At 43.4% G+C, this 20,766-nt stretch overlaps 1 protein-coding gene across 5 annotated transcripts in view; it reads left to right on the top strand.

The window, feature by feature from the left end:
- Positions 1-20,766, top strand: part of MAN1C1 (mannosidase alpha class 1C member 1) — a 201,414-nt gene that overhangs the window by 53,454 nt on the left and 127,194 nt on the right. Inside the window, exons 1-3 of one of the 5 annotated variants that reach the window (XR_014785156.1) lie at positions 1,345-19,180; positions 20,127-20,197; positions 20,619-20,629. Coding sequence is in view for 1 of the 5 variants with exons in the window: in XM_084815837.1 (XP_084671963.1) it covers positions 20,619-20,715 (97 nt within the window). In the remaining 4 variants the exon portion in view is untranslated. Of the gene's footprint in view, positions 1-1,344; positions 19,181-19,510; positions 20,198-20,412; positions 20,517-20,618; positions 20,716-20,766 lie in introns of those variants that run through there. The other 4 variants (XR_014785158.1, XR_014785155.1, XR_014785157.1 and 1 more) reach the window with 4 other exon arrangements.

Here is a 20,766-nt window from a genome sequence, read left to right as displayed (position 1 = left end):
CATTGAGCAGGGGGTTGGACTTGATGGTCTTATAGCCCCCTTTCAACCCTTCTATGATTCTATGATTCAAACCTGTGCTTCCACAGTCTTGCCCTAACACCCTAACCACTACAGCACACTGGCTGCCAGACACTAGTCTGAAGGCCAGTACCATCTAAGATGGAGTAGCAGTGGGATGAGAGCCTCTACTGGGTGAAAGAAATGCCATTCCTTGACTACTGGAAACTTAATCAGGCACTACCCATAATAAAGCTGGTGTTACTTAGTAGTAAGGGCTTCACCATGTCCTTTGTACTAGACTACCGAGGAAGACTATGTCGAAATATGTTTGATTTATTTGGTATTGGTTATTTTTGTATGGTTAGGCTTATCCAGCACAATCACATTGTATTCTCTCTTATTGTTTTGATGTATATTTCTTTTACAGCATAACACCAGTGTACTTTCCTGTATTGTTTTGATGTATATTTTAAAACTATATAGATACCTTAGGGAGCGCCTTCTCCCCTATGTCCCAGTCTGCCACCTAAGGTCCTCTGAGGGCTATCTGCTGCGGCTGCCTAATGTGAGATTGGCAGCCACACTCAAGAGGACCTTTTCCTTTGCCGCTGCTCAGTTGTGGAACAACCTGCCCGTTGAAGTGCTCCTGCTGACCTCATTGAAGGTTCTTAAGCAGGCATTAAAGACTCTATTATTCTGGCAGGCCTTCCCTTTTGAGAACTCTTGTTCCCTTTGCTGACTGTTGTATACTGTTTTTAAGCTGTGTTGTTTTAAGCTGTGTTGTTTTATTGCTGGATTTTTAAAAATTCTTTTTAGTTCAAAGTTGTTTCTAGTTATATGTTGTTTGTATATATTGTTCGTATGCTTTTATGTAAATGGTTTTAAAATTTGTATATTGTATTTTAATGTTTTCACTTTTGAAAACCACCTAGAGTGCTTCGGCTTTGGGGCAGTATAGAAATGTAATAAATAATAATAATTAAAAAATTATCACTAGATTTACCTCCATACATATTTATTATTATCAGTAAGCCCAACCCAGTTGTTTTGTGCTAGATGCCAGTTATTTACCTTTGGCCCTTGTGCATACAAAGCATGTGCTTTATTTCAGACCTATTGCCTCTCCACTGACACTAGAGCAGCCTTCCAGATGTTTTGGACCTCAGTTCCCATCTGCCCATCCAGCACGGCTAATGGTCAGGAATTATGGCAGTTGTGGCGTAGAACATCTGGAGGGCACCAGATTGTGGAAGGCTGCACTAGAGGGTAATTCCACTTCCTTCTTCAGGCCTTGAAGGAGGAGGAAACTTGTGTGCCCAACACCAAGCCAGACATTGGGTAATTTGGTGTATATGTGCTGCTGCTGTAGTGTGGACATCAAACATTTGTTGCCTTTGCTGCTGCTGCCTGTACAAGCTACGCTATCTACCCAAATCGTTGCTAGAAGAGCAGGGTAATCAGATTGCAGTGCTTAGGTATGATGCTGTCAAAAGACCAATTGAAGCAAGTGGGTGGGTGGGTTGGTTATGTTTCCAAGAATGCTTTGAAAAAAGGCTAACAAGTTGGCATTGTTCCATATTTAATCTTTTGGGCCTTTTCTTATTTACTTAGCCTGGGTGCATAAAACCGATCAAATAGCCTCCTTTTGGAACACTGCATTCTGAGGTCTTATTGGCCTAGCATAAGCGTGAGTTTATGCATTCAGTGGCATAAAAAGATGGAGCTTTTCCCAGACTTTTCCATGTTGGGTTGCAGATGGGTTTGCATGTTTCACTGCTCCTCTATTTTTTTTGGGGGGGGGGAATCTCCCTGCTAGCATGCTCGAGAGAAGGGGTCCCCTAGCCATCCTTTGGTGTGTGCGCACATGTATAACCAGAAAATGCAGTATTCCCCCTTGCACCTGGAAGTGATGCAGTCCAGGATGAGCTTTACTAGTTGACTTTTTATGAATATATATGCTGACACTTTACCCTGCTGATAGCTTAGGCTGTTAGAAGTAGATCTAACGCAAGAATTACAGTGTTTAAACTCCTGCATGTATCAGGTTAGACCCATACAGTATGCTTTTAGATGTATCTCCATGGTAAGCCAGTTCTTTGATAAAGAATTTAGTGCTAACCCACATTTTTTATCACATGCTCCAAGGGCTTCCCTTCTCTGCATTAACAGCTTGCCTTCTTCACACCAGGAACAAAATAATGTAATTGCTTTAAATTCTGGTTGACTTTTAGCCATTCCAGTTGTCTCACTGTGTAAGTAACCTCCACTTCCCTCGAAATCAGTAGGAGCCTCACAGTTCTCTCACTTTGAAACTTTAGGCTTTCCGTTATGGGGAATGGGGATCGTAACATATATTCTAGTCAAGTGACCTTTCAGAAAGTATATAGCCTTGAAGTCAATTAAAAATCTGCATTGTGGGACACAAATGGTCCATGCAAACTTGCATTCCATCAGGTCCTTCCTAGCATCCCAGGAATTGATTTTTATTGAGGAAAAAAACATTTCTAGCCCTCATGTTTGTAAAGAAAAGTATTTATTTATTTATTTATTTGATTTATACCCCACCTTTCCACTAAGAAAATGGTGCTCTAGGCAACTAACAATAATAACCAATTTTTAAAAATAAAAACTTGGTTAAAACAATCAAAACTATGAAAATGTGCTACTGTTAAATCTTACTAAATCAAGATTTGCCAAAAGAAGGGCAAAAGCATTCCATAAATAAAATAATAGGAACATGTGGTAGCAGATATTCAGGCCCCATGGGACACGTGTTACTTTTTCTCCATCATGGTTGCTAACATGGTGGTTGGGGCCCAGTGTTGGGTGGGGGTCAAAGCAAGCAGGTTGGTTGATGAGAGCAAGGGGTGTAAAGGGTGGGGACACATGCTTTTGCAGGGAATGCTGGAAAGGTTGGAACCTGCCTTGGCAGTCTCTTTCAACCTCTCAGTCATGTGCAGTGTGCCTTGTGCCAATTGCAGATCATGCAGGGGCATTCAAGGTCATGCTGTCAATTTGCAGAGTAATGATTGGGGTGGAGTGTAAGAGCACCATAAATGTTTATGCCAGCCCATAGAAAAGTTTTCTGATTGGTTAAAAGAGAAATAAAATAAAGCCAGTCCCTGTATCCATCTGCAGCTCATTTTGCCCCTCTCCTGGAGGGAAGAGACTAGAACCTGGAGTCCATCTAGTCCAGCATTCTTTTTGCACAGTTGCTAACCAGCTGCCGAAGGGAAACCCACCACCAGGACATGAGTGCAACAGCACCCTCCCACCCATGTTCCCCAGAAACTGGTGTACATAGACATACTGCCTCTGATACTGGAAGCAGCACATAGTCATCAGGACTAGTAGCCATTGATAGCCTTCTCCTCAAGGAATCACCAACTGCCAGGGGTCAGAATAGTCTCCCCCCCCCCCAACTTAGTCCTATTTTTATCGTGCTGTGTATGTGGTTTTTTGTTGGAAACTGTTCTTACTGTAAGAATGTTGGTTGACAGTGAGGTATAATTATCATAAAGTCACAGCAAACAGTAAAATTTAAAAACAAATAAAACTAACAATACACCAGAATAAAATTCTACAAATTTCAACTTAAAGGCATTCTGAAATTTGTCTTAAACTATCTTCTAAAACTCATGTCCTTCTTGCGAGCTTTCCACAGGCAGCTGGTTGGGCACTGTGTGAACAGAATGCTGGAGTGGATAAGCCTTTAGTTTGATCCACCAAGATTCTTATGTTCTTAACAAGGACACAAGGCAAAACTTCTAGGCCAGGGAGTTCCACAATTGGGACCATATGGCAAGGCTCTCTAGGTGCTGTTAGGGTGACCCACTGTGCCTCAGGCAAAGATGGCCAAGCATATATTTTGGTGCCCCTGGATCCATCACTGTCATAAGATAGTGGAGCACCTTTTACCAGCTTTGTCTGGTATCCCAAGAATGACTCTATCTGGTGGTGGACTTCAGATGTTTTGGGCTACAATTCCCATCATCCCTGACCATTGGCCATGCCGGCTGGGGCTTACAGGAACTGTAGTCCTAAACATTTGGAGGGTATTATGTTGCCTACCCGGATGTAGTTACAGTGATCCATGCTCTGGTGACCTCCTGTTTGGATTACTGTAATGTGTACCTGGGGTTTCTTTGAGGATGGTTCAGAAACATCAGCTGGTGCAAAATATGGCTGCAGAAGTTTTAACTGGGACCAGGTGAGAGGGCTCTTTTGATGGTGGCCTCCTGGCTTTGGAATGCAGTTACTAGGGAAGCATGACTGGCAGAAACATTATCTTGCTGGTGCCAGGCTAAGACTCTTCTGTTATTCTGGGTATTTTAAGTATTTTAAGTATTTATGCATTTTAGTACTTTGGTTAATTTAAGATCTACTATTTTAGTCCCTGCTGTGTGTGTGTGTGTGTGTGTGTGTGCGTGCGTGCGTGCGTGTTTTAGCTCCCTCCCATACAGTGCTGGTTTTAAAGTTTCTAATCTGTATTTATTATGATGTGCTGGTATGTGTGTTTGGGTTTTATGTTGTGTTGGGTATTAACTGATTCGTTGTGATTTATTGTACAATTATTAAATTTGAATTGTATAGCACTTACAGAATCCATTTATAGGTGTTTAATACATATCACAAAGAAAATAAACAGTACTCTTGATAGAGCCTCCTCAGATTATTTTAATGCTTGGGGAGAAAATCTTAAATTTGAACAATACAGGAAACCAGTGGTGTCAATATCTTTATTTATTTGCTAGATTTATATACTACTCTATATCTGATAAGATTCCTGAGCGGTAAGCAATAAAAATGGGGGGAAAATAATCAAAATACAGAATTAAAATATTTAAAATCAGATCGGGAGAATCAACAAGGTCATACTCCCCCGTCTCTCTCCTGACATAGGAAGGCAACCAAAGCTATTTCCATGCCCTACTTGGCCTGAACCCCGACTGAAATGGATCCAGATAATCGGTCTTATCCAAGAGAGTCTGGAGCTGATTGGCTACCACCTACTCAAGGACCTTGCCCAGGAAAGGAACATTTGCTACCAGTCTGAAGTTGTTAAGATCTTCTGGGTCCAGGGAGATTTTCTTCAGAAGTGGTCTCACCACCATCTCTTTGAGCTGGCGCGGGACCACTCTGTCTTGTAAGAAGGCATTAATCACTCCCTTGGCCCAGCTGGCTGTTTCTTCCCTGCCAGTTTTTCTAAGCTGGCAGTTTTAAACTTCTGTAAACCGCCCAGAGAGCTTTGGCTATGGGGCAGTATAGAAATGCAATAAATAAGTAAATAAGCAAGCAAGCCAAGAGGAGCAATAAGGTAGTGGTTGCTCAAATCCGTCCCAGTACCTTGTCAATGTCCTTGAGCTTTGCCAACTGAAACTCATCCAATAAAACTAGACAAGACTGTGCACTGGATACCTCACCTGATTCACCTGCTATAACACTGGACTCTAAGTCCCAATAGGTACAAGAGATTATATCTTGGAAGTACTTTGCAAACATATCACCGCAAGCCTCTAATGGTTCTACGGTGTCCTTAGGGCCAGCATGAAATAAGCCCTGGACAAATACCCTGGTCCCATGTAGTTTAGGGCTTTATACACCAATGACAAAACCTTAAACCTGGTCTGATAGAAAATAGACAGCCAATGAAGTTCTCTCAGCAAAGGAGTTATATGCTGAAACGAGGCAGCTCCCAACTGTCACATTTTGGACTAGCTACAGTCTCCGGACCAACCTTAAGGGCAGCCACACGTAGTGCATGTTTCAGAAATCTAGGGCTTCTCCACATTAATAGAAAAACCTGCTGCCTTACTGGGGTTTTCTGCTTCCAGATTCTTTGCGGGATTGTGATCGACTCTGTTACATGGGTGGACACGGGCGACCATGTGGTTTGAACTGAAATCTTCAGTTTCTGCACTTTTCCTATGTTTTCCTTTAGACAACGCTATCTAGTGGCTGAAATATAGTGCTACGGAGGCATTACATGCTACCAATTCTGTGCATTTTTAAAACATACCTGATTTAGTCTGGTGTTTTTTACAGCGGGATAAATTTGAAAAGCACAGGAGGGGCCCTGGATGTCGACAACATCATGCAATGAACCCACAAACCTCGGCAAGTGGCCAATCCCAAACATGTAATAAATTGCTGGTGCAGAGAAACTCCTTGTCTTGACGTTACTAGCATCTGTATCACTGCAGCCAAGCTATTCTGTCCCGGAGCAGCTGCAGCTGGCATACCAGACAAAACTGCTGTGGCTGCTTGGGCCTCCAACAACAAAGATAGATCCAGGAGTATCCCCAGACTATGAACTTGATTTTCAGAGGGAGTGCAGCCCCATCCAGAACAGGAACTGCTCACCCACAGGACCTCCTTCTTGCCAGGATTCATTCTCAGTTTATTGCAGTGATGTGGGGTGGAAAACTTTCAAAAACAGGACATTTGGGGGCAAATAACCAGTGCTTTATTTTTCTGTGGAAAATTTTCCATTTCTTAAGTTCATTAGTAAAAATTAATTTATGCCAATTGCAAATGCAATATTAGGCATGCTTGGCAGTTTCAAAGGTGTAATTAATGTTTTTCAGGTGATTATTCCTAGCAAGCATGTGAGAGAATACATATATGTCATTGAAATACATGTCTTAGAGTGAAATGGAACTAATAAGTAGTGACTGTGAAACTGAAGTTGCCCCAACAGCCTTAATAGAAGAGAACTGAACTCTATAGAAATAGATGAGTGGTTTCAGCTATGTTCAGTTCTTTGGGTTGCTAAAATTAATTTGTGTGTCAACAGTTTTCAGTACTTTGGTTTTTTCCTTAATTTTAAAACATGTAAGGGAAGTACATACTATTGTCTTTAAATGTTTATAAACATTCCAATAAAAAATTATATAAGAACATAAATTCCATGCTGGATCAGACCAAGGGTCCATCTAGTCCAGCGTTCTTTTCACACAGTGGCCAGCCAGCTGCGCATGGGAAACCCACAAATAGGACATGAGTACAACAGCACCCTCCCACCTATGTACCCCAGCAGGTGGTATACATAGGCATACTGCCTCTGATACTGGAGGTAGCATATAGCCATCAGGAATAGGAGACATTGATAGCCTTCTCCTCCATTAATTTGTCTAATCCCCTTTCAAAGCCATCCAAATTGGTGGCCATTACTACATCTTGTGGTAGCGATTTCCATAGTTTAACTCTGCGCTGTGTGAAGAAGTCCTTCCTTTTATTTGCCCTGAATCTCCCACCAATCAGTTTAAATCACATTAAGTATGCTTTAACTTTCCACCTCAAATATTTAAGATCAAATATTAGTGGAATATTGGGACAAAAAACTAACATGGGGTAATTTTTTTAGTGTTGTTGTTTATTACATACAAGTAAAATAAACATACTAAATTAGATCTCTCTTGGGGCAGGGTTGGGCAACTTGTGGCCCTCCAGATATTTTGGCCTACAGCTCCCATCAGCTGTAGCCAGCAAAGCCAATGGTGAGGGACGATCAGAGTTGTAGGCCAAAACATCTGGAGGTCACAAGTTGCCCACTTCTGTTCTGGGGCATCAGAAAAGTTTCTAATGAGAACTGAAAAGTTTCCAATGCAAATGATCCCATGCAAATGAACTTAATTTACAATGAACAATTTTACAGAAAAGCCACATCTCTGGTTTATTGGCCCTCATTACTGAATTTAGGCATTGATCCAAGACTTCCACAGCTTCACCTGATTCAGATGTCAGAGGGAGAAAGAGCTGCATATCATCAGCATATTGATGGCACTTGGCTCCACAACCCCTGATGACCACTCCCAGGGGCTTCAAGTAGGACCATAGGAAGCTGCCTTATACTGAGTCAGACCATTGGCCTATGTAGCCTAGTATTGTCAACACTGACTGACAGTGGCTCTCCAGGGTTTCAGGCAGGATTTTTCCTCGTCCTACCTGGAGAAGCTGGGGATTGAACCTGTGACCTTCTGCATGCAAAGCATGTGCTCTATTACACTGAGCTATGGCTCCTCCCCCCTTCATGGATCACTGCCTTGTTGTGGCGAAGGGGCTTGAATAACTCAGTGAAGCCATAAGCTATGCTGTGCAGGGCCACCCAGGACGGACAGGTCATGGCGGAGAGTTCTGACAAAATGTGGTCCACTGGAGAAGGAAATGGCAACCCACTCCAGTATTCTTGCCAAGAAAACCCCATGGAACGTATCACAAGGCTAAAAGAGATGATGCCGGAAGATGAGCCCCTCAGGTCAGAAGGTGTCCAATATACTACTGGGGAAGAGCAGAGGGAATTTCCAAGTAGCGCCAGAAAGAGTGAAGCGGCTGGGCCAAAGCCGAAAGGACACTCAGCTGTGGATGTGTCTGGTGGTGAAAAGAAAGTCCGATGCTGTAAAGAACAATATTGTTTAGGAACCTGGAATGTCAGATCAATGAATCAAGGTAAGCTGGAGTTGGTCAAACATGAGATGGCAAGACTGAACATCGACATCTTGGGAATCAGCGAACTAAAATGGACAAGCATGGGCGAATTTAATTCAGGTGACCATTATATCTACTACTGTGGGCAAGAATCCCTTAGAAGAAATGGAGTAGCACTCATAGTCAACAAAAGGGTGGGAAAAGCAGCACTGGGGTACAATCTCAAAAACGATAGAATGATCTCAGTACGAATCCAAGGCAAACCATTCAACATCACAGTAATTCAAGTCTATGCCCCAACCACTGATGCCAAAGAAGCTGAGGTTGATCGGTTCTGTGAAGACCTACAACACCTTCTAGAACTAACACCAAAAAAAGATGTCCTTTTCATCATAGGGGATTGGAATGCTAAAGTAGGAAGTCAAGAAATCACCGGGATAACAGGCAAGCATAGCCTTGGTGTACAAAATGAAGCAGGACAAAGGCTAATAGAGTTTTGTCAAGAGAACATGCTGATCATAGCAAACACTCTTTTCCAACAGCACAAGAGGCGACTCTACACATGGACATTACCAGATGGTCAATATCGAAATCAGATTGATTATGTATTTTGCAGCCAAAGATGGAGCAGCTCTATACAGTCAGTAAAAACAAGACCTGGAGCTGACTGTGGCTCAGATCATGAGCTTCTTGTTGCAAAATTTCGGCTTAAATTGAAGAATGTAGGGAAAACCACTAAACCATTCAGGTATGACCTAAATCATATCCCTTCTGAATATACAGTGGAGGTGAGGAATAGATTTCAGGGATTAGACCTGATAGACAGAGTGCCTGAGGAACTATGGACGGAGGTCCATAACATTGTTCAGGAGGCAGCAACTCAATCCATCCCAAAGAAAAAGAAATGCAAGAAAGCAAAGTGGCTGCCTGAGGAGGCTTTACAAGTAGCTGAGGAAAGAAGGGAAGCGAAAAGCACAGGAGAAAGGGGAAGATATATCCAACTGAATGCAGAGTTCCAGAGAATAGCAAGGAGAGACAAGAAGGCCTTCTTAAATGAACAATGCAAAGAAATCGAGGGAAACAACAGAATGGGAAAGACTAGAGATCTCTTCAAGAAAATCGGAGATATCAAGGGAACGTTTTGTGCAAAGACAGGCATGATAAAGGACAAAGAAGGCAGGGAACTAACAGAAGCAGATGAGATTAAGAAGAGGTGGCAAGAATACACAGAAGAACTATACAGGAAAGATCTTAATGTCCCTGATAGCCATGATAGTGCAGTCACTGAACTTGAGCCGGACATCATAGAGAGTGAAGTCAAGTGGGCCTTAGGAAACATTACTAACAACAAAGCTAGCGAAGATGACAGTATTCCAGCTGAGCTATTTAAAATCCTAAAAGATGCCTCTTGTTGAGGGTGAAAGTGAAGAGTGCAAAAGCTGGTTTGAAACTCAACATTAAAAAAACTAAGATCATGGCATCTGGCCCCATCACTTCCTGGCATATGGAAGGGGAAGAAATGAAAGCAGTGACAGATTTTATTTTCTTGGGCTCCAAGATCACCACAGACGGTGACTGTAGCCATGAAATTAAAGAACGCTTGCTCCTTGGGAGGAAAGCTATGGCAAACCTAGACAGCATAGTCAGAAGCAGAGACATCACCTTTTGACTAAAGGTCCGTCTAGTCAAAGCTATGGTTTTCCCAGTAGTAATGTATGACTGTGAGAGCTGGACTATAAGGAAGGCTGAGAGTGGGTTTCTTCCACACTACTGCCTTCTTAAGGGCAGCAGGAACCATCCCTTTGCATAGAGATGCATTTACCACTCCCTGGACCCACCTAGTCACACCCTCACCTAGCACTTATTTAGCCGGGAAGGGCAAGGATTGAGAGAGAATGTGGTCTGTAACATTGCTGCAAGCACCTTGTCCACATCATCAGGCCTCTATATTGACCAATTTTATCAAAGTAATTGCTCCCTCCCCCCTCTGTGTTTTAAAAACACAGGGCCTTTTGACACCCTGGCTGACCATCAAATCCAAAAATGGGTTGAAAATTACGAGATTTCAAAAGTACTCTGATAAACTGGAGTCTGCACTGAGAAGACCCCTCTAAGGTTTCTTTTTTTCTTTTTCTTTTTTTACCCTTACTCAAAAAGACAAAATAAAAATAGAATGTGCCAGAATTTGGTCGGGGGTGCTCTTCAGTTGTAGTTTTCAAACCACCTTCCAACCCTAAGCTTTGTGATGAATCAGTGAAAAATGGGTTGTTTGGGACAGCCTGAATATTCTTTTTGTCACTAATAAATGCTTACGGTCCATTTTCTTGGAACAGCGATGAAATGGAGGCAGCAGGACAAAAAAGATCTTGAAATATGTGATGTATACATTCCAACATAAGGGTATAAAAACTGTAAATGAATTTTTTGTTGCACACAAGAGAACACATTTGGCTCTCCAGTGTCTCTAGGCAACATGTTGAATGTGATCCATCCTCCCTGTGATTCTAAGCACAAAACAGGAGAATAAGTGCAAGAGTTTCAGACACAGTGACCAGCGCAGCCAACCAGAAACTCTCTCTCTTTGTACTGCTAAGGCTTTTCATAACAGCATGAGAAATTCAGCTTCATTTGCCATTCGGTCGGCAAAAGAGCAAACATAAACAAAAATTATTCCAAGTTGCTGGAGTCAAATGTTAGAGTCCATTTTGGGTGGGCCTTTATGGGGGAAAGCCATTTCTTTCAGTAGTGCCCTTGATTGGGAGGAGGTGCTTTTTCAAACAAGATCTGCCATGAGATTTAATCACTTCAAATAATGGTTTCAGGCTTTGGTTAATCTTAACTACTGGTACTGTCTGCACCAACAAGCTGCCTAACTGTGGTTCAGGTGGAGGAGTTCCAGGGAGGGGAGGGAGTTAAGTTTGGTGAAGGTTCTTCCGCGAGTTGGCATTACAGCTGTGTGGGCTTGCGATGTACAAAATTGCAAACTGTGTGGTTTAGCAATTTCCATCTCATTTTTTTCATAATCAACGTGCCTATGATGCACTGGTTGTATTCTTATTCTGAAGTACTTCCACCACATATGGTGGAAATCCAACAACGATTCTTGATAGATGGAGCTGGAAATCATAAAATGTAGGGGGTCATCTATTTGGCTTTTTTCATTGATTCCAATCCTACAGAATTGGTTGAGGGGATGGGGTGGTTTGGACTGGAACCAAGGTGATCCCCCCCTCCCGCTGCCAGCTGTATGACTTTCTGATTGAGATGGTGTTGCTGTTTCCTGCTACATAATATGGATGTGGTACATAAGTAAGCAAAATATGGAATAAGACCTGCCATCCTAAAGGTTTTTAGTTGATTCATCAGCTAGCTCATTCTAATCGGTTGACCTGGACTGAACCTATGACAGAAGCCTCAACAGGGAGACCAGTCCTATGGCTGCTAGACAGTGTCTAGACGGCCATAGGATTTTTCAGTTTCTGGGAACCGCACCCTCCTCCCCCACTGCTCATAGGTGGCACGGTTCTTCCCTATCTCTGCACTTGTAAATGCAGCGTGGAGTGGGCAAAAAGGGGGTGTTCCCGCACAGTGCTTCCTATGCACCGCGCAGCCTTCCCCCCCTTGCTCCAAAGCCCTCAGCTAGACAGCCAAAATCGGTTGTTTAGCCACAAATGCAGGGTGGCCAGAGCGTAGAGGAGAGGTTCCCCTCGTGCTCTGCCTGCCCTGCATTGGATAGTCAGATGCTTCCGAGTTCAGAGACAGCTGACTCTCCCAGTAGGATTGTGCCTTTAGGTACCTTTAGAGTTTACTGAAAGAAAGGGGCCCATGAGGCAGTTTACAACTATACACATACTTCTTAGTACAATAAAGGCTAAAAGCAATAAAAAAAAAATCCTTCAAAACAATAAAATGGCATAAAAAGAAGAAAAGAATTTAAAAGCATTAAAAAAACACACATTAAGAGCTTTGTGGAACAAACATTTCTTGGCTGACCGCCTACAAACCGTCAAGGACAAGGACAGTCAAACTGATAGCTTCTCTTGCTAGTGGTTCTTAATGGTAGAAGGTAAGCCATATGACCCCTTCATGGATCACTGCATTGTTGTGGCGAAGGGACTTGCATAACTCAGTGAAGCCATAAGCTATGCTGTGCAGGGCCACCCAAGACGGACAGGTCATGGCAGAGAGTTCTGACAAAATGTGGTCCACTGGAGAAGGAAATGGCAACCCACTCCAGTATTCTTGCCAAGAAAACCCCATGGAATGTATCACAAGGCTAAAAGAGATGACGCCGGAAATTGAGCCCCTCAGGTCGGAAGGTGTCCAATATACTACTGGGGAAGAGCAGAGGGTATTTCCAAGTAGCGCCAGAAAGAGTGAAGCGGCTGGGCCAAAGCCGAAAGGACACTCAGCTGTGGATGTGTCTGGTGATACATCACCTTGCCGACAAAGGTCCATATAATCAAAGCTATGGTTTTCCCGGAAGTAATGTATGGCTGTGAGAGCTGGACTATAAGGAAGGCTGAGCGCTGAAGAATTGATGCTTTCGAACTGTGGTGCTGGAGATGACTTACGCGTCCCCTGGACTGCAAGGAGATCAAATCAGTCCATCCTAAAGGAAATCAACCCTGACTGCTCATTGGAAGGACAGATACTGAAGCTGAAGCTCAAATATTTTGGCCACCAAATGCAAAGAGAAAACTCCCTGGAAAAGACCCTGATGCTGGGAAAGATTGAAGGCAAAAGAAGAAGGGGACGGCAGAGGATGAGATGGCTAGATAGCATCACCGATGCAATGAATATGAACTTGAGCACACTCCGGGAGAGAGCGCAGGACAGGAAGGCCTGGCGTGCTATGGTCCATGGGGTCACAAAGAGTCGGACACGACTTAACGACTGAACAACAACAAAAAGCCATATGAGTTAAACTGTGTATATGTTAACTTTCAATAACAGCTGGAAGGAAAGTTGCTTTGCATTTCTGTGTTATTAAATTTGGTGCAGGGGGTGAGGAAGGAGGTGACTGTTGTCTGTATGTCCTGCATAGCAGTCTGCCCTCCATTCTTGACGCCACTAGTTAATTCGGAAGCAGATTTTGAAGTGTGCTAAAGCTTTTGGCTGATCTCCCACCTTGTAAATAGCCACTCGCCTAGTCACCTAAGATTGCATCCAGGTGACAGACATAACGTAAAACAACAAATGATTGCTATAGGTATGTGCAGATGGATGGCCTGCCAACATTTTATAAGGCATACTAACGTCAGCGTCTAAAGTAATCAATTAAATTGCATCTGACTTCTTAGTTGGAATGAGTGGTGTCGGTACACAACATCATACATCGACTCAGAGAAAAAAGGAGTATGAAAAACCTGACTCAGATGAGTGACGTTTCCTCTAGAAACACATACAGGAGGTTGTGTTCTCACTAGCGAGTACATTAAGCTACAAGAGTTAATGAATTCTGGAGAACTGATTCATCCATGCTGGATCTCGAAAGCTGAGTAGGTTTTTTTCTTCCAAAATTCCTTGCTTTTGCTGATGGCGGCATCTTAATGTTATCAGTCTGTTCTGCTCATGTTTACCCTCATCCAGATGACAAGCTCAGTGAAAATTTACTTTGGAAGATGGATAGTGGGTTTTGGTTTTCTTGACAGGGGGGGAGTACTAAATCAAACACTGTCTGTAGTCCCCCCCCCCCCTGGCTAATTAAACCGGGTCCTGCCAGATGCAAGTAATGCTGGGTTTTGGAAAATGGACAACTGGAGAAAGAATTGAGACACACACAGGGAATGAGGACAGCACAAAGAATCTGAGATGTGAGGAGCCCATCTCCTCCTTGAAGACCTCGTACCCTAGGAAATCTGCATGGATAAGTCGGAAGGATCCTTATTTATTTTATTTATTTTGAGGTATTTTTACCCTGTGCTTCAGCCAAAAAGTGCAGATTACAAAGATCAGTAAAATGGTATCTGCCTTTAGGCTTATAATCTATAAGCCTTTAGGTTTATAATCTAAAAGGCACGACACAAAAGGAAAGCGGACTGGGAGGGAGGAGGAAAAAAGCAAACTCAGGCACTAGTTCTTAGTTACATAGTTATTGTAACAATCAGGTGGAGCATGTACAGTTCAAGAAGAGGAAGATCCAAATGTTGCTGGTCTCTCAGCTGAGCTGATGGCATGGTCCTCCCTCCCTTCACTGCTGCAGCCTGATACTGGGGTGCCGAACCTCTTTCAGGTTGAGGGTCAAATTCAGTTTCAAAGAAGCTCTTGTGGGCTGCATTCCAGTGGTGGGTGGGGCTGAAGGCAAAATGAGTGAGGCCAAACATACCAGTATGTTTTAGCTTAAAGCTCTTACTGCCAGTAACAAAGTCTTAGGTGAGGTATTTCAACGTTTCAGAATTGGGAGTGAGGGAAGCCAGGAAACGACCCAACAATAGCGGGTTGGGGGAAGGGGTAGGGCCAGGAGAAAGGGGTGTGGCCATCTGGCGAACTCTGGCAAGCTGGAATTGGCCCGGTGGGCCTGAGGTCTCCCCGCTCCCCCCATGGCCTAATGAAATGGTTGCCACCAGTTGACAGCTGAAGGAGGAACCTGATGGAGTTGACTTGAATGAAGTGCATGAACAAAAATGTTTGCTTATAAACTGAGAGTTCCCATCCTTCTCTCAAACCATCCCAAGATGGAATTAGGACAGCCTTACAGCACAAGCCGATCCACATTTACTTGGAAGTAAGCCCCACTTTGTTCAGTGGGGTTTAGTTATCAATGAGCACATTCACAGAATTGCTTAATGACTATTAATGCCATGTTAGGCAGCATAAGTCCCATAGGTCATGTATTTGGCCTACTGCTTATAGGGCCACTAAATTAGTTTGATGTTAGACCAGAGCTGCATATTCATGGCAAAAAGGGGATTCCCAACCCTGCATTTCCCATTAATATTCAAAGCAGCGAGGGAATTGGCATTTGCAGGGGGAAAGTAGTGGCCCAGAGGAGAAATGCTTGATTCTTCCCAAGCCCCTCTGCTTTTTGTCTGCAACTCTGCTGGCCGGTTTCCCCCTACTTATCCGTTAAATATGTCTGGGAACCCTGGCTGAAGAACAAGTGGCTGTGGGGAGGGTTAAGCTTTGCACACCACTGGCAAATGGGCATGGGAATCCTGTCTTTGCCACTGGATATGTTGATTTTCCCTTGCGTAATCCATTTAAATGGGATGAATGATGCTTCTGGGGCAAGGAAGAGAAGGGCTGCTGATGAAATTTTTTTAACCATAGTGCATTACGAGTGGAGATATGTGTACATTTCTGGAGCCAGGGTTTGTATTTGTGTGCAGTACCTTCAGTGTCTCTTCCTCACAGTTTTAAAATCTTGCTCACCTCTTTTGCCTTGGTGAGATGAGCCTGAAATGGAACTACAGGCAGAGACAAGCCAAATGTCCTTCCACCTCCCCCCTTCAGCTCAAAGCTGGGGACAGGAGGCCAAACCATGTGGGCTTCCCTCTGCACTCAAGGGGCATCCTTAGTTTGGAGCACCTGTTGCCTACAAAAGCAAAGCAGACTGACTCACTTCTTCCTCCCCCACTTCAGCTTGGAGCTGAAACGAGGGGATCATAGAATTAGAGATCATCTAGAGCAACGATTGGACACAGAGGCAGAACAAATCAATGCACCCCCTCCTCCCCCCACTTCAGCTTACCCCCTGGGTTTAGAAGCAAAGCAGGTTGGCATATGTGCATTTCCCCCCCTCAGTTCTGAGCTAAAGGAGAGGCACATCTGTTTGCGCAAGGGGTGCTCCCAGCTTGGAGTGTCCTTCAGTTCTGCCTCCTACTCCAGGTCTGAACTGGGGAGCGCATGCTCAGGCACTTGTTTTCTGCCCCCTCCAAAGCTTATTGCTGGAAAGAGGAGCTGACTTCCGCCTAGCTTTGTTATGCTTTTGAGACTTAGCATGAGATCAGGACAATACTCCACACCTTGTGGGCTGGGGCTGTCCTGACGAAAAATAAACTTTTGGTTGGCCAGTAAGGCCAGCCCTAATTCATTGACTGCTGCTCTTTCCCCTTTATTGAGTTGGTTCACACATAATGCTGAGCCACCATGCGTGAATTAACTTGCAGGGCTTCCCAGTGTGCGCCAGCCGCCATTTTGAATATGCAAGCTGTGGTGTGTGCCATGGCTTATCATGTCATGTGAACCCTGGCGGCATGGGTTATGCGAGGGTTAAACAACCCTAGAACTTCCCAGATGGGAAGGTCATACAATCAGTCTTGCAGGTGTGTGGAGTCCTGATCATGCAGCTGTGAATTTTTGCTGTCAGCTATGCCAAAACAGAATATTCAAGTCAGGCCAATGGATGCCGGATTTATTTACATACTTACTTATGTTCTTATTGCCCCCTTGACTTCAGTAAGCTTGCTCTGGACTAGGTGATTTGGGGATTGTGACCTTAGAAAACTCTCTGAACTAGGTTGCCATTAGATTGCTTTGAGAGAGAGAGAGGCCTTGTTTAGGGGAAAGCTTGGCAACTCAGCAGCATTCTTGTCTCTTAACGATGGATATTTGTCATTTTCATTTCCCCTGCCAGCTGGAGCCCAACTTGCAAAGGGAAGGCAGATAAGTTCCCTCTGAGCATATGTGTCAATGACCCCCATGCATCTGAATCCTTCCTGGAAGGCCAGTTTGATGATTACTTGGAATCTCTTCCCACCCGCACACTCTTCAGAGTTGGAGAGCTGCTTGTGCCAGGGGGAATCTTTTAAGAAGTCATAAGTCTTAATTTTTCTGGGACCTGAAGTTTTTTTTAATTGTTCTACAGACATTCCACTCCTCTCCCTTTAGAAAGCTCATACAGACTTCTGCAAGGAGCTTCTTGGGGTCTACAGGCCAAGCACTGCATCAGTCCAAATACATATCTGTAGGAGATAGTAGACTTTTTTAAAAAAATGACATGACAGAGGCTTTGCTTCACACCGCCCTTTTATCTCCTGTGGTTGTACAGGTTTTTGAAACAATACAAGATCCTCTTTGCCAGAGGAGAAAGTGTGCTGAGTATACCCAGCATGGGCAGCAATCCGTGTTTCAAACTGCTTTCACCATCTCCTGCCTCTTGCCCCTCCACTTAAAAAAAAAAAAAGCCACCACATTGGTGGCTTCCACACCTCCTGCTGGGTCCAGACTAGCCTCCCGATAGGGGATGTTCCAAATTAACATTGTTTGAGCCACACCTCACTTTGTGTGTCGTCTATTTGGTTTGGTTTTTAATATATGGAGGTTGTAAATGTGGAAAAACCTCCTTCAGGAATCTGTCACGTTGTAAATTGCTAGAATTTATCTTTGAGCTTTTCTACATGAGGCATTTATTGTGTGTCTGTCATTTCCTACTCATGGTTGCTTACTGGTTCTTTAAATGACTTTGTGACCCTCCACTTGCCAGTATTTTTTTTTAGAGTGGGGGAAATGGGGTATTTCTTCTGAAAGCGAAAGAAAATGTATTTTCCTACTTGTGTAATTGTGTTATTCCACTATAGCACAGTTCCGCTTAGAGGCTATGTAGTGGAAAACAGAAAAAGAAAAGCTCTTTGTGTAGACCTTGGATCTCAATTCTGCAACAAAACCGAAAGTAGATACAGTGGATTAACAACCTTGTGTAGAAAAACTTTTAGTAAACACTGTTTACTGCCTAGATGGCAGGTGCAGTCCAGACACAGGTGTACTGCTTCAGTGAAAACTAGGCATTTGGTAGCAGCCCTGCCTCCTTGCCTTCTGAAGCAGGCTATGCTCGCATGTGAAAACACATAGTTTTGCCACAGAGAAAACAGGCTCTCAGGGTTAGGCTCAAATTAGACTCTATTATCCTGTGGTTCTGTGTCTAAATAGAATTTCGTACCCAGGTTCACATCTCACTCAGCTACAGTAGCTGAGAACACAAGAGCCATGCTGGATCAGACCAAAGGCCCATCGAGTCCAGGATTCTGTTCACACAGTGGTCAACCAGCTGATGACCAGGAACCCATAAGCAGGGCATGAGCGCAACAGCACCCTCCCACCCATGTTCCCCAGCAACTGGCATACATAGGCTCACTGCCTTTGTTACTGGAGGCAGCACATAGCCATCAGGACTAGTAGCCCTTGATAGCCTTTTTCTCCAGGAATTTGTCTAACCCCCTTTTAAAGCTGTCCAAATTGGTGGCCATCACTGCATCCTGTGGTAGCAAATTCCATAGTTTAACTCTGCGCTGTGTGAAGAAGTCCTTCCTTTTATCTGTCCTGAATCTCCCACCAATCAGCTTCATAGGATGACCCTGGGATCTAGTATTGTGAGAGAGGAAGAAAAATGTCTCCCTATCCACATTCTCCACACCATGCATAATTTTGTACACCTCTGTCATGTCTCCCGTTACCCTCCTTTATTCCAAGCTGAACAATCTCAGCTGTTGAAACCTTCTTTATTGGGTAGATGCTCCATCCCCTTGATCATTTTAGTGGCCCTTTTCCGCACTTTTTCCAGCTCTACAGTATATTTTTTTAGGTATGGTGACCAGAACTGTACACAGTATTCCAAGTGTGGTTGCACCAAGGGTTTGTAAAAGGGCAGTATGATATTGATAGTTTTATTCTCAGTTCCTTTTCTAATTATGCCTAACATGGAGTTTGCCTTTTTTACAGTGACTGCACACTGGGTTGACATTTTCATCGAGCTGTCCACCACAACCTGAAGATCTCTTTCTTGGTCGGTCACCACTAGCTCAGATCCCATCAGGTTATACTTGAAGTTGGGATTGCCCCAACATGCATCACCTTACACTTGCTTACACGGAACTGCATTTGCTATGTAGATGCCCATTTTCCCAGTTTGGAGAGATCCTTTTGGAGCTCTTCACAATCCCTTTTTGTTTTAACCACCCTGAATACTTTGGTGCCATTGGCAAACTTGGCCACTTCACTGCTCACTCCTAATTCCAGATCATTTATGAACAGGTTGAAAAGCATTGGTCCCAATACAGATCCTTGTGGGACCCCACTATTTACTTTCCTCCATTAGGAGAATTTACCATTTATTCCTACTCTCTGCTTTCTGTTCTTTAACCAGTTACTGATCCATAAGAGTCCTCTGATTCCATGACTGCTATGTTTGTTCAGGAGTTTTTGGTGAGGGACTTTGTCAAAAGCCTTTTGGAAGTTCAAGTAAACAATGTCTACTGGATCACCCCTGTCCACATGTTTATTAACTTGTTTATCTTGTGGTAGCAAGTTCCATAGTTTAACTATGTGCTGTGTGAAGAAGCTAAATGAAATATCTGTGTTCAGAGGCACTGTGTCTCTGAATGCCAGTTGTGGGTGGGGGTGGGGGACAGAGTGGGTGGGGGGACAATAGGGGAGGCCGACTGCCTTCATGTCCTGCTTATGAGATTCCCAGTGGCATCTCGTTGGCTACTGTGGGAAATAACATGCTTGAGGAGATAAAGTGTTAGTCGAATTCAGCAAGACTCCCCTTAGTTTATATCTCATTGTTGTACCCGGTGGCCCTTTTTTCTGTATTTCTAAAAAATGGTTAATATATTTGTTGTGTTGATACAATTAACACAAACACAGCCATAACAACAAATAGGCTTGTAGAGACAGGAGAGAGGAGGAGGAGGACAAGGGTTGTCAGTGAGCGTTCACAGCTTTTGCTCATTTCCTGAGTGTTTTTTTCAATTTTACAGGGGCATGATAAACAAAATACTTTTACAGTCAGCCAGGCATAGAGTTCAGAATAAGCTTTCCATATTGATTGGTAAGAATCTAATTCCATTAATCTATAATATGTCGCTAGTTCATGTATGGCAAATGCGGAAAGGCCTTTTTTTCTATTGGTGGATTGTTGGTCTGTGTTTACCTTCCCAGTGTCATAAAATGATACATTCGGTGATCCATTTCTACTATCTTGGTGTCAGGTTCCATACAATTGCAAGGTATCTTATCAAATGCTATTTTGTCTGTGAATTTTAGATCAATTTCCTGACCTCTGTCCAGAATTGAGAAACAACAGGACAATACGACATTGTGTGTGTTAATGAGCCTTCTTTATCATTGCACATCTTTTCTTTCTATCTGGTATTTATCTAATAACTTTCTTTCAACACAGTGATTCTCAGACGATATGAATGAAGCCATCTGATAGCTGGCTAACCATTAGTTGTCTTTCTTTCTTGCAGATGATGAAATTTGCTTGGGATAACTACAAGCAATATGCCTTGGGGAAAAATGAACTGAGACCGCTCACTAAGAATGGACACATCGGAACCATGTTTGGTGAGCTGAACTTCAGTTTGCTGGAATGGTCTGTCAACTGCTGTCTTCTTC

Source organism: Heloderma suspectum, chromosome 10 (genome assembly GCF_057233095.1).
Source record: "Heloderma suspectum isolate Gila_16-S chromosome 10, 16-S_ref, whole genome shotgun sequence".
NCBI lineage: Eukaryota > Metazoa > Chordata > Lepidosauria > Squamata > Helodermatidae > Heloderma > Heloderma suspectum.
This window is presented reverse-complemented; position numbering and strand designations above follow the sequence as displayed.